The following is a 15200-nucleotide window of genomic DNA, read 5'->3' on the forward strand; positions in this document are numbered from 1 at the left end:
TTGTCAGAATAGCTACGTTTTTTTGGCACAGTAAGGACATAATGTTTATGACTTGATGAATGTTCTTCAAGAAATCATGGGCAAACCGAATAACGGCAGCTACTGCCAGCAACACATGTCAACAAAATGGGCACATTTAATAATAATAATAATCATTATCACAATGCAAATGCACCAAAAAAATAGGGGAATTATTAGCCTATAGAACAAACTGCATAGACTCTGAATTTGTAAAAAAAAGCAAGAAAAAAAAAAGCAACAATTTAACTGACACAATAAATCGTCTGGGAGAACCAGCACATTTGTTACATTTTTTAATTCTTACTCAATTACTCAAAGGTATGTGATTTAAACCTGTGAAATGTCACTTCAGAGGGCCTACACTATGTTAAAGGTGATCACAAACGGTTTGTGTACAATTTAAACAAATGCAAAACATTGTCCGATGTTGCTATTGTAAAGTATGTGAGGGATATTGTAACAGAGGTATGGTACAACTGTAACAACTGCAGAAATCGTTAATATCTGCATTATTTTCCATGCCAACACTTGGTTCAAATCAGCATGTTCTGCACAATTATTTTTACATTCATTGCGAGAGATGGTTTTGCATTTTTGTTCCTTATTAATAATTCATAGTTAAAACTGTTTATCTGAATGGTAAATGAGTTGAGTTTATACTCAAACTATATATACTCAACTGTTTATCTGAGTTGAGTATAAATAGAAACAAAGCATAATCATGATTCAAATGTCATGTTGTTAATTTGATTTCCACATAACTCTTTTGAGAATTGTATGAGTGTTCTGTGTTTAATGTATGGTCTCTCCTCATCAAATTCCCTATGGCGGGTATGTTGGTACTGTATTCTTACTAACTGAAACAACATTTCAGTTCGATAAGGATAGCCCTTTATGATGAAAAAGGGCACTGCTGCCTTGTACTGTAAGAACCTGCAAGTATTTCAGACCGCCATGGATTGGAGTGCTCACATTTGCTACCTGGTGGTAGTTGTGTGAAAAACAAGTAGTTTCTGTGGAAAAACCCAAAAATATATGCTAATTTGCCACTGTCCGGCAGATCTCCTGAGGGGGAGTGCCAAATGAAACACAAAACCACTGTACTACATGGCTAAAGAAACAGACAGATAAAGCATTTGATTTTTGTTTGCTATACATCAAAACCCCTGTATACATACTGTATGGACTCAGCAAACTAGAAACCCAAACCAAAACATTTTCTCCAGTTCTTACAAGAAATGTCTGTTAGTTTTTTGGTATTATGTGATCTTATAACTGGCATAATTAGACACCAAGATAGATTACGGACAGATCATAGACAGATCATTGGGCCCCAAGGTTTCGACACATTTTATATTGAAACTGATGTATGTACGTGTATGAGTTTGTGGTTGACCAGATATGCTGGTTGGCCAAAACTGATTATCCTTGCTTTCTTAAAAAGGAACAAAGCAGGATAATGACTTTTTCGCGAAATAATACTATTATTTTGAATAATAAATTATTTAAGATGCATAGCCAGATGGTTACAGCTTTTACCTTGTGGTTTTCAATTGCTGATTGATTTTTTAGAAGGAAATGTGGGGATGAAGTAGGGGTGCGATCTCATCTCAGTTGACACGCCAACAATTATGTTCAAGTTAAAACAAAAATAAATGATTGGGTAGACTCTTGACAGGAAGGCCTTGTAATTGCACAGGCATGAATGTATGGTGGAAGTTGAATGTTAATGTGAAGGGAGAATATAGTATGAATAGATTTGCTTAAGGAAATGAAACATCTGCCATAATGATGTTCCCAGGACAGCCTAGGAAATGCAGCAGAGGGAATCTTTGGAGTATGCCCTGTGATTGTGAACATAGAAAGGGGACAGAATTACAGTTTTAGCAAAAATTATTTCATTGCTTAGGACTGCAGAAGAATCATGTTACTTCAGTGAACATAGTGGGGCAACTTTGCAATATGAAGAGACATGCTATAGTAATGCCCAATATATCCTATCGCCTATACTCTGGTGTTAGTGCAGTGGTTCCAAACTCAGTCCTGGAGTACATCTGTGTATACTGATTTTGTTCTAACCCTAATTGCCATTGAATAATTTTAGCAAGCTAATTTTAACAAGATTAATAAATTAATCTTTCATAATTAGCTGCTTTTTATCTTAAAATTGATTATATACTTTAAACCACATTATACCGGAAATAGTCTTGTAATGGCATGAAGAATAAAATGACCACGTTCATATTGTGCTTATTGCAAACAATTACATAAGAAGAGTTAATAAATAAAAGACCGAGGTTAACTAATAGGCTCATAATTAGGTAGTTGAACATGCGTTTAATTTAATTTGTAATTTCTTTCCATTAGCGTCTCAGCACAATGCTGGTTTGCCTTGCCTTATTGAATTCTTCATTATCTTCCAAATGATTAGTTTGGTGACCAGGTGTGAACACTTTCACCAATTATGAGCCCAGCGATTCACTTCAGTCTTTAATTTCACTATAGTCTTTCTTCAGAATGTATGCATTCTTTGCAATATAGCACAATAAGCACAATATGAACATAACAATTTTATTCTTCATTGTATACATACCTATCTGTCAAAATGTGGTTTAAGAGGGTAAATAATCCCTCTAAACATGAAAAGCATCTAATTAACAGCTTGTTACAATTCTTGGATTGTAATTGTGGTTGGAATGAAAACCAGCATACACAGGGGTACTCCAGGACCGTGTTTGGGAATCACTGCCTAAGAGGGACACATCACATTCTCACCAACCCTATTTCTTGATCAATAGCTAGAAAACACACATTAATTATATTTGGTGTAATCAACCTATTTATTGATAGCTGCTAGTTGTATGTGGATAATATGCAACACATACATGCACAATTTACAAAACCTTTTATCTTTTAAATTCTTCTTAAATTATTTTCTTCATAAAAGTTCCAACACAAAACTGATATTGGATTCTTTAAACATGTACATACCTTCGATTTGTGTGTAGGTGTATGGAGGGATGAATGCCAATTATTCATAAATTGGATGCACATGCTTGTTTGTATTGATTTACTTAATGAAACACCCGAGCAATCCCATAAGAGGGAGGCGGACTTCAGGGTTGTGTGCAAATATCAGCAAGTCATCGTTCTCTGCAAATGTACCTACACGCTCTCCCCTCAGGATGATTAGCCAAGTATTCCAAAAGCAAGTACATTTCTCAATTAACAAAATTAATAAAAATGCCTGCTCTAAACTGAAATTAAATCAAAATTGAATTCAAATCAAGTCTATTTAATATCAATATATTGTATTACAATATTAATACATATATTGATAAAACATGTAAAATGACTTTACATAAATAATAAAGCATTCTATATAGAAACTTCTGTGTATGCCTTTTTACACATTTCCAAACACACACAAATGAAATGAGATAAAAAATAATGAATGCCAAAATGTTTTCAAACACTATCAATTTTTTGTCTTTCAACTGAGCCGATGAGTCAAGTAAAATCAGATGGATACGATTTCTAAAGCTCACTTGTCTTAGCCTTAATCTGAGCCACTGAAGGTCATTGCAAAAAAGGAAGAATACTGTTGAATGACATTGAAGGACCTTGGATGTACCAAGCAATGGAAAGTACTCTGGTTAATTACTTTGAAGAACTTGCACATTGATTTATGAGTTATGTAGTTACAAAGGATAAGAAAAATAGGGGTTTTAATTATGTTTGATCAAGGATACTGTTACCGTTGTTAAAAAGCTGTATTAAATGGCAGGCAGCATGCCACCACTGCCGGCTTGCAATCACTACTGATAACCAGGACTTACTGAAGGTAATAGAGTTTCAGTTTTTGCCTGAGGCGAAGAGACAGATCCGGGCATCTTGTTACGCTCGTCCAGCGAACACAGTGACACCAGAGCTTAGGCCATTCTGGCCCCAATTTTCACATTTGGCGCTAGCAGATATCTATCTGTAGGGTTTCCCTGACAGGCTCTGGAGGCTTAGACCCCTCCCGGACAACATCATCAATTAAAGCATTATGGTACACTTCAGTTATCGCAATACAGCCCTTGCAGTGAGAGCATCAAAAACCCAGAGAAGATGGCTGTGTGGCATATCTCATAAGTCAAGGTTATTTGCTGAGCATACAGACTGCCACAGAGCTCGCTCTTATTTACAGATATCACCTCTTATTTGGGATATTTTTTCACTACACCTCTGACTGGTAATGAACAAAAAAAAAACTTAAAAAATAAACAATATAATTGAGAAACACAAAATGCCAACATGTGAAAAACACTGTACTTTAATGTTTCAAAGGAACCAACCAAAATCAAACATTAATTTAATGAATTAATTTAAACAAAATAAAGGTTTCATAATTATTGGCACCCCTGTTTTACTGCCTGGTGCATCCACCTCTGGCAAGGATAACAGCATGGGGTATTTTACTGTAACGCTTGACAAGGCTAAGCAACACATTGAGGGATTTTGAACTAGTCCTCTTTGCAGATCCTTGCAAGAGCATTCCCCTGCATTGGTTTGCTTTTATCAACTGCCCTCTTCAGTTCAGCCTGCAGGCTTTCGATCTGGTGCGAGGTCTGATGCCTGAAACGGCCAGTACAGAACATAGATTTTGTTGTCACAGAATGATTTTGGTGTGGATTTTGAGGTATAACTTCGGGGTCATTGTTTTGCTCTATAGTCCACAAACAAAGTCTCGTGGTAAAAGCAAGCAGAATTCTGATTCGGAATCCATTATACTATTGACCTAAACCAGTGCCCCGGCACCTCCAGAAATAACACCAAAATGCAAAAAGTCTACCCCAACTTACAAGAAAACAAAAAAAGAGTCTTCCGCAAGTAAGCTTCCCTACTCTGACCGAAACCATCTAAAAATGTGCTTAAACAAAAAAGAACCTGCCCGACCATCTACCACCTTACAAAAGAACCACTAATCACTGGAGCCAAAACATGCAACAAACCACTGCAGAAGCCTCCGGCATATTATTTTGGCCAGGTGAACACTGCTTTAGATAATTGCCAATTAGTTAAATTGGCAAATTGGCTGCACCTGCAGGAACCAGCCACAGGCATACAGGGACTCCAGAGCTCCAACGGAGCGTTACACCCGCGCCATATTTCACCGTGGGTATCAGGTGCCTCTCCTTTTATACATCTCTGTCTCAACACTAAACATGGCCATGCTGTATCTGACCAAAATGCTAGTGGCAGTAAACATCTTGGGCAAGACCTACATTATTATAATGGATACAAAACCTTCTAAGGATGCAGGTTTCCTGAATGCATCAGCAGAAAAAAGCTCATCAGTGGTCTTCAGGCTGTCAGTCTAGCTAATTGATGGGAGGGCCTTTATGGCAGAGACCGTGTTCATTAAAACCTGACTGAGGAAACGTTTCCCATGCCAAAGTGACCTGCCGGTACATAATCTGTGTTCGGAAAATGCAGGCGTTAAATCGAGTGCATTGGCAATGGATTTACCTGCGACTTTCCCAGGGTGTGAATGAATAACTGATACTTTGCTTTTGATGCCAAATTGTTAGTTTGTTTTGTAACTACTGGAGGCATCTATACAGAATAGCATGTGAGCGCTTGTGCCTTGGAGGCATTGAGCAGTTCATTTGTTATATTTAACGTGTAAGCAGATGCGGTGCCACCCTGCCTCAGTCATTGGTACAAGTAAGACAGCCAGTTTGTCTTGTAGATTCAACCTCATTCCACAGCTTGAGTTGGCACAAGTGACTCTTGTGTGTATCGGCCCCTGGTCCTTGAAAAATCCTTTCTGGATTGTTTTGCCGTCGGGCCTGTCTGTGTTTCCACAGATCCTCTCAGAACAGATGGCTGCTCTTCTGGCCGTACTTCCGACAGCCCGGGATGTCGTTCAGTTTGGCCTGCCTTTCCAAGACGCCAACATGTGCTTTGGTCCGCCAAAGTCCCTATAATGATCCTCCGGTCGGGTCTGTCTTTATGTTACCATTCAGGTAACAACCTGGATCTTCCACATTTTCCAGGTACGAAACAACTTTGGGACAACCAGAGTGCAGCTTACCCAGTCTAAAGTACACAGGGGCTGAAGATCCAAGTCTGCTGGATGATACCAGCTCCCCAGAAGGCGGTGGGAGTCTATTAAAGTGAGAAGCTCCGGTTACTGTCCTTTTAGCCAGCTTCTACAGAGAGGGCCCCAAAGGACCGGATGGAATCACATGCTCCACAGCTTTATCTAGTTTGTGGAGGCAGCTGGCTGTATTGGAACACGACTCAGTAACTCATGGCAGTTCATCCAGTTCCCTCTGTTCATAGATTGTCTGATAGCATCCTATTGGTGCGGTGAGAAAATAGCCGTGTTAATGCACACTGTTCTGCTTTCCAGAGGACTGTGAGGGATGTTTGCGCTTTGACGACCGTCTGCAATTCCTTTCTGAATTCTGCAGTCATCCCTCAGAAACACACAGACATTCACTTCACATGTTTCAAGGACTTTTCTAAAGTGACTTGTGTAAAGCGGAATATTTTTACCGCTACAAAGTCTGTAGTTGAAAAACGGGGGGAAACACTGGGCTTATTGTGACCTGCCCCCCAGCAAATCTCCCACAAACGCTGATGTAAGGGTGCTATCACCTTGTGCATTAATGACTTTTCTACCGTGGCTTTTCAAGATGAAGCAGGCCTCAAAGCACCAGAATCATCCACCACACAGTCCCACCCCTAGTCCACAGACCCCATCTCCATAGCAAAATTAAGTTGTAGTTTGTTCTATTTTATAGGAGCACACATTGAGATACTCATCCATTCTAGTTTGTTTTCAGTTTGGATGCATTTAGGAAGGCACAGAGGAGGGGGTTACAGGAGCTGGGGAGCAGCCTCTGTACCGGCCTCATCCTCAAAGGCATTTCTAGTATTGGGAGGACAAACATACAGTAGCTCTGAATAGGAAAATGGCACCTACAGTACCATTCATACTGTTGTGGTTTGGCTACATGTATAAAAGTCTTCTCAGTCCTGACTTGTAGAAACCTGCCGACTACATGTAAATCAACATGTAAATCGGATCTTATTAAATTTGTTTTTAAATAATTTATGGCCTGGAGTCACATCCCATTAATGAATGGCAGATGAGCTCTGAGAATTTTGGACAGAAGGGAGCTACATCCCCACCCACCCGTCCTATACAGCCATTCACCATCACCTGAGGCCTTTGGGAATTGGCTGGCCTACAATTCAATAGGCAGACAGGGTCAGCTAACTTCCATGTGGGTCCTCATATGGACAAACATCCACTGTGAGGACCCACCTAGTTAGTTATTGCTGGACAGATGAACTGCAACTTCACTGGTTGGTGGAGGCATACAACCGCAAGGCGTTTATTTTGCTGTAGTTATTTATTTATTTATTATTATTCTTTTAATGATATGACTTTGTTTTGTTTATCTGTTTCCAGAAGACTGTATTTAGCCTTGAAAGGTTATTTTTAAAGTTTCAGCTTATTCAGTTTGTCTCATGCAGCAGCTGTTCTGGTCTGTTAATAATAATCTGGACAGACAGATGCCATTCACATGAAATGAGATGAGTCATGTTCTGGTTATATAAAGATAAGTCGACCTGCAAAGTTGTTGGGACTACTTTGAACCTTGCACGCTCAGCCTTTTCCTTTTTTCTGAAAGATTAAAATGATGCTCAGAAAATAAAGTGGTATCAGAACTCAAGACTGTCCAGACTTTTTTTTTTTTCATGCATAGTTGATTTTGCCTGACTAGGCACTGTTTTGCTGAGAATTACAAGTTGAGGGAATGCCAATCACTTTGCGGGTGTCACAGGCTACATGCAGTATGTTTCACTGCTGTATAGCTGTTCTTTTAGCCCGGATTCACTCAACATTTGTCTTTAAGTTTGATTTACAAATACAGGCGTGTCTTTTTGTCTACACATGGTAAATTTGGCAAGTTCAGTTGTCTTTACACTACATAATTGGCAGGTACTTGGTGGAGCTGCTATCTATGCCTGTGTAGACTTCAAGTGGGAAAAAATGCTGTTATTTCTTCTGTGTAAAGTAAAGCCAGAGGAATGTTGCCATGGTAACAAGCCATGTAAACATTCCATTAGCTGGCAGCTGTCTGCCACAGTTACTTTGTGTCAACAGTTTCAGCAGAATTATATTGTTAAAGAAAAAGTGTTGTGTAAGTTACGAATTTAAAAAAAGTGAACAAACAGAATGATGGCCACTGGAGGGGATATAGGACATAATTAGACAGAACTGGAGATCAGGGAATTATTAAATATTAAATTAAATATGATATAAGATTCTTATGGAATCAATGCCGGTTCCTTTGGAACATTGTAAAGGCAATAAAAGAACATCAGTGTAAATGAATTAGTCATTGTTTTTGTTTTTTTCTGGCTCTGATTCAACATTCTTAACCAGTATAGCAGTGCAAAGACGGCTTTAATGTTGGTAACGTCTGAACTTCCCTCACTATGTTTCTGATGAAAAGGATTTGCACTTCTTTATAACTAAGTTCGAAGGATAAAGGTTCGGTCAATACATGCCTTTGACTCCTGTGCAGACCATTGTGTCCTGCTTCTGTGGCAGTTCAATGGTTGGATATTTTATCAGCATCTTTTGTGCCCATTGTTATGAATTGGGTATAAAATCCAAGCATTTCCTTGCTGGAGCAACATCAGAGTGGGGGGAGAAGAGCATAAAGTGTGACTTACTCGATCTGATTCGCTCTCAAGTCTTATGTCTCGAATCGTACGCAAGCAGTTCTCGCTTCATTCTTTTTTGCACGGTCAAATCTGGGATCCACCACCAGCCATGCACTGCTTGTCTGTGACTAATGTGTAAATTAAGCTTTGCTCGTCTCATCAGAATACTGCCTTATTCAGTAGAGCCATTGACGGAAATGGGGTGATATAATCTTTAAGTTTCATCGTTGCGTAGAAAAAGGCTCTTGCCTCTGCAATCTATTTTTAGACCCAACAAAGTAGGTCTGCTTAATAATAATGCCCAGAAAAAGGACAATTAATTTAACTAAATGTCTAAAACCACTGGAAGACAAGCATTGTTTTTTTTGTTTTTTTCATTTCTGGATGAAATTAGATTATATATAGGGCTTGGAACCACCCCCTGACAGGCTACTCTTTATTATATATAATAAAAATGACATTTTTATGGGCTGGCTAAACAAATATGGAACCACTCCAATTTGATATAGGATAGGTATTTGAAATGAAATGCTAAACATTCAATTGGGATCAGCTGGGCTTTGAATATATGGGCGAGGGCACTTGTGTACCGTGTATAATTTTATTTTGGCAATCCTTTTAGCTCGCACTGAATCACAGCTTGTGCATAGGGGATAGGATGGGAGAAGATCTGAAGTTAGCCCTGTTGCATTTCTGCATGCTTTGTGATACCACCTCACTTGCTTCTGGTGATCCTCCTCTGTGGTTTAAGTACACATTGGGCACAAGGAGAAAGAACCTTTGGAATCTTCTGCATTAATAATACATCCTGATTGTTGTGAATTGTTCTCTGTTATTTTCTCCTTGAGACTTTTAAAGCTCCTCGTTCCCAGGCACTTTGTGCTTTGTGCTTATCCTAAGCTTGTTTCAGACACACTGCTGCTATCTGCTCAGGTCATGTGGTTACCAGTCTCCTGCAGTACTCAGTAAGCCACTTACAGTACTAACCTTTCAAAATGAATCCTAATGTACTTTTGCGGCTGCAGCAAAAAACATCAACGCGCACAGAAGTCAATGTAGTCCTATAAGAGGGAAGGAAAAAAAAGATGTCATTTCTTGTCAGTTCCCGCATTCGGACAGTATGAGTAAATTGGAAAACGATGTTTTGGTCAGTGTCCCGGTTAAAAATTTAGCAAGGCTCTCACAGGGAATCATGTTTTCGTGTAGCTGAGGAGGACAGTGTGACAGCTGACAGTGTACGAAGCCGTAAAAAAACATCCTCGAGTCACTTTTTCAATGTGCAGCCATGCCGATACAGTGTCTCAGATGTCTGAGAAGAGATGCATGAGGCCTGGCCGTGGTCTAAACCAGTACAGTGGAACTGAACTCCAGGCTTACTGCATCATCAGGGCATGCTAAAGCTTTCTGGGGAGGCAATTCAACAACAGACGCAAATTGCATGCATATAAATAGAAGCTCTCTGAACCGGAATGACGGCCACTGTGTAGTTGAGAATTTGCGGCGACAGATTTGATTGAATCATCCATTTGCCTAATCCTTTGATCTGGGAGCAAACACTTGCAAGTACTTGCCAACTTCTCTGCAGTGTCTGCAACTGGAATGCTGCCTCTTTGTAGAGTTGGGGATGTGGACAAATGCTTGTTTTCCGCTGGCAAGAAATTAGCAAATTTCAAAGAGTTTAGCTTGCAGTACTGTGACACAATTTAGCAAAGTGTGAGTAGTTCATCTTTTGTGCACATTGCTGCAGTACCACGTTATTCGCCTGCTACTAGTTATAAGGGAAGGGTGTGGGTACAATAAAGATACAATAAAGCCATCTTTCAACTCTAGTTGGAATCAAATGCATGTCTTGTTTATGTCTGTTCCTTTTCAGGTATTTCTCTAATCGTACAATGGCCTGATCTCGTTAACAACCTCAACGATACGATCAGAGATGGTCACAAAAATGACCATATCGGTACCAATAACTTCTGCATTACATGATACGAAAGATTATGTTTATGCACAGCTATGTACAGGCTTGATAGTAGATTAAAATGTTTAGAAATATGCTCAAAGCAATAGCCTATATTTATCTTAGTGACGGCTGAGGCAGGCTTGATGCTGCTTGTTTTACCCGCAAATTTTACAATGTGTTTCCAGACTGAGTAGAAATAACCCTCCGGCCAGCCTTGCTCCCAAGGCGACCGTGAGCTATTGTCGCTTCCCTGTCTGGATGATAATTGATCCACTTTGTCTGGTTATGGGGGCCTAGGAAAACACTGACCAGCCCGAGAGCCGTGTCTGGGCTGACCCACAACCACAGGGTCATTAGTGCCAAACCAGTTTAACTGTGGATGCTCAAACACTGAAATCACTCGCTGAGAGCTCAACAATGGAAAGAAGCCGGCCAGTTTGTTTGGATTGCTGCCCTCCGCACAGAGCTTTAGGGGGAATACGGAGGGGCTGTTGTGTGCTCAGCAGCGATTCCGCCAGCGCCAAAATATCTCTTATGTTTCATAGTTGGATAGTAATATTCCCAGGTTGCCAAACTACCTTATTTTTGGATTTTCTGTTGGGTAAACTTCTTTCCCATGAGCTCGGGGAATTTTTAAAAAGCCTGTGTAGACATATTTTGTTTACCAATATCTGAGGTATTTTTATTTTGTAATGTTGTTTTATCAGTGTTGATTAATGGTTGTTCTGTGTGGCAGCACCACCCTTTAATTGCTAATTCTTCACAGTCATTAATATCCGTATGGTGATACACAATTTTCTAATTACTTTAGATTTCCTTTGGGAAGTACAACCAAGGTTATCTATAGTTTGCAGGTCCCTGTAGAAATCTGCATGAATAACACAGCCCAGATTGATGGAAAGAAAGAATTGAACGTGCTGCAATAATCTTCTTTCTTCATTAAATTTTTTTGATCTATTACAGAATTTAAAGATATTGTAGTTAATTGGCTAGCATGGTTGTGCTTGGGTGTATTGAAGTTAATTTGTTATTTTGATGCATGCTTTGTGCTTTTCAAATGTATCTTCCATTAACAATATTTGAATGCAGTTTGTTTTTACAGATACATGGAAAGAACAATGTTTGTGTCTTCTTATGTGTCACTGCACTGTGTCCTAATTCATATCTCGGCATCCTTTCCTTTTTTGTCTGAAGCGCTAAAGAAAGGAAGATTCTGGATCACCCCGGACCCCTACCACAACGACGACAACATCCAGATTGGACGGGAGGTGAAGATCTCCTGCCAGGTGGAGGCCACGCCCCCTGAGGAGCTGATGTTCAGTTGGCTGAAGAACGGGCGAGCGCTCCGTAGCTCCGAGCGAATGGTCATCACCCAGACCGACCCTGACGTCTCCCCAGGCACCACCAATTTGGACATCATTGATCTCAAGTTCACCGACTTCGGCACCTACACCTGCATGGCCTCTCTCAAGGGTGGTGGAATCCCAGAGATCAGCATTGATGTCAACATCTCCTCCACCACTGGTGAGTGCCAGTACAATTACCTCACCACCCCTAAATTCCCCCTGGTCACTGATACACTCAAAAAGTGAGGAGTAGATGACCCAAAATAGCCTTCCAACAAGAGAGGAAATTATAGCAATGAGGAGATAACGTGCAGGAAGCCATTTTCTGATCACAGGAGCATTTATGTAAAATATTATTACGGCATGCGTTCATTGCAAAGTGGGGCTTAATCAGGCTGGACCTGCTACTAATGTTTTGATGCTCGTTAGCACACCGAGGTCTGTGATTAATCATTGCCTCATGACAGAAGTTCTCTTGCAAGTCTGCAGTTTGTAAGCTGGTTTATATATAGTATGTATATGTGGGAGAGCTTATGCAGAGGGATTTTAATGGTCTTCCTTTTCTGCTGGAGAGTTCTGCAGTTTGAGCTTAATTTCTAATGACTAAAAAAATGTGTTTATTTGTCGATTAAGGGGAAAAAGTGAATTATTTGGAGAGAATGAGAAAATAATTTCATGTGTGCAGGTATTTAGTGGGTCAATCTGATGTAGCTTGGACTGATTCAGCTTGACAGTTCATTTTATACAGGAGCAGGAAGGACTGGCATAAATTTATTAATTTGCATTAATATAAGAAGGAAACAGGAGAGTCGTTGAGTAAAAACTGTAAACTAAAATATATTTTAGAATGAATGGCTGATGGAAAGGTAATTTTACACCTAAATTAGGAATGCTGTGTCAGCTCTTAAGACATCGATTGTAATTTCAACAAAAACACTGTTGCCATTATGTAAGCTTCACAGTATTCAACCAGCAAAGGGCAATTTGTTGGGTAAAATGGGTAACAGTGGGAAATTATGTCCAATGTAGTTGCAACTAAGTTAAGGTCAGGAAATTGGTCCACCAAATTATCTGCTGGGCCATTGCTAAAATGTTTTCTTGTTTTTTTTGTTGAGGACAGAGAGATGAATCCTGAAAAGATTTTTCCTGAGCAGGTTTTACAATGGTCTGCCAGGTGGTCTTCCTACCCCTCACTGTGCTACCTACAGTCCTGTGTCCCTCATCACAGTTTGCGGCAGCCTCTGTCTGAATTTAAACTTGCTCACAACTTGTTTAGCCAAGTTATTTAAAAAAAACTTGTTTGGCACCAAAAAACACTTGCATTTATTTATCAAGAGTCAAGACAACTGTCAATTGAATCCAAGCCAACATTTTCTATAATTGTTCCTTGCAAGAGTTCATGTGCTGATAACCTGAAAAAATGACACATAACATATAGTTACATGCCAAATGGAACACAGCATAGTGAAATATAAAGCACCATTCAAGATGCTTCTCACCATAACTACAGTGGAGAGTGGGTGGCATAGAGGTTTAGTGGGGTGGGGGAGGTTGTTTTTGTCAATAACAACACATTCAACTCTGGCTTAACAAAGCTGTTAACAGCCATCATGCCACCTTTCATTAGAACGTTGTCTATTTAAAGGATAACAGACCTTAAACAGGTAAATAATAGGTCACTGCTGTGGACCAGTGAGGTTCTCCCTGTGCTGCTCTTCCTTAACCCCTTCTGTCACACAATAGATGGTTTTGATGAGGTTGGTTTCTACCAAGCATCTGCAGCAAGACAAACATTTGCAGTGGCTCAGAGCCCTTCCTTGAAGCATGTGATGAAAACACAAAAAAATAGAAGCATTCCTGATGAACTGTCACGTCAAGTGTCCTTCAAGGAGCACCTCACATGTCTGTCAGACAGATACTTACTAATCGCACAATGCCTTATATTCACTAGCTTTGTTAAGTGATTATGCCAGTATAGTTCAATAAACTGAATTGGGTAAGGTTGCTTCCTGACTCCAATTAGAGTGGTGTTGTATAAAACAACAGAGAGATGGTGTCATCTGCCAGTTTCCTTCTGTTCAATATTTCAATAATAACCACTATTCCTTATTCTATTCACAAAATGTGGCAGCATTTGGACTGTTGGAGCTGTAGTACCCCTTTATATACTATTGATAAGGAGCTGTACAGCTCTGTGCCTGTTTTTCTGGAGTGTAAGACTGGGGAGAACTAAAATAGAAATCATGACAAATGTACTCCAGTTCAGTACTATAATTCTGCCATTCAGATAACTTCTCTCTGTGAATACAAAAGGCATGCACAAAGTAACAGACACACAATGGCTTGATTTCATTTCTTGTGACACTTCTTATAGATGTTTCTCATTCCCGGAAAAACTATAAAAATACCTTTAAATATAGACATTAACCAATGGAGTTTTCTTAGATTTTACAGGCAATGTTTGATTCATTGTAAATAAGGAAGATGAGTGAAAAGATTTCCTGTACAACTGTAGCAAAATTGAAGAGTTGGTACAAATTATGTTTTCATCCATCTTGTTAAAATGTGATGCAGTTTCACCTTCAGTCTTCTGAATGTTAAATGTGGCGATGTATGGGAAGTGCAAACTGCTGATAGAACACTTGTTGAAAGCAGTTATCTTTTGAATGTGAAATATCTATTTTCATAAAGATTTTGAGGCCGGAGTCATATGTTATTATTTTTTTTAATATCAAAAATTGGGAGGCAGACTATGCAGTAATTTCTTTCTTTGCTTCGCTCCTGTGTTTTTATACAAAAAACGTATACGCCCCATTTTCAACCCTGCCTCTCCATTGCATCAGACTATATATGTGCCGTGATAGCAATGAGCAGAGAAACCGCAGCCTACTATGATTTGTGAAATATCAGCTTTAGTAGTCACCCTCCACACAGGCCGTTTAGCTACCTATTTAACTGAAGTTACTTGTGTTTGTATTTAGTTAGCTAACAATTGCTTAGCTAAACATTAGCTAGTGATGACGCTAGCCGCTGATGCCCTATAGTAGCTAGTTTCAGAGCATATTCAAGTAAATAACACAGGCTGTCTCTGATCCTCCCCTGTGGATTTCCCAAAATATTGATTTAATAGATCAAGAATT

General features: G+C 39.5%; 1 protein-coding gene across 1 annotated transcript in view; it reads left to right on the plus strand.

Annotated features, from left to right (window-relative positions):
• mdga2a (MAM domain containing glycosylphosphatidylinositol anchor 2a) overlaps positions 1 to 15200 on the plus strand; it is a 246608-nt gene that overhangs the window by 139681 nt on the left and 91727 nt on the right. Inside the window, exon 7 of the mRNA XM_061247358.1 lies at positions 11909 to 12238. Within this exon, the coding sequence (XP_061103342.1) occupies positions 11909 to 12238 (330 nt within the window). The remainder of the gene's footprint in view (positions 1 to 11908; positions 12239 to 15200) is intronic.

The sequence above is a fragment of the Conger conger genome, chromosome 1 (genome assembly GCF_963514075.1).
Source record: "Conger conger chromosome 1, fConCon1.1, whole genome shotgun sequence".
NCBI classification, from domain to species: domain Eukaryota; kingdom Metazoa; phylum Chordata; class Actinopteri; order Anguilliformes; family Congridae; genus Conger; species Conger conger.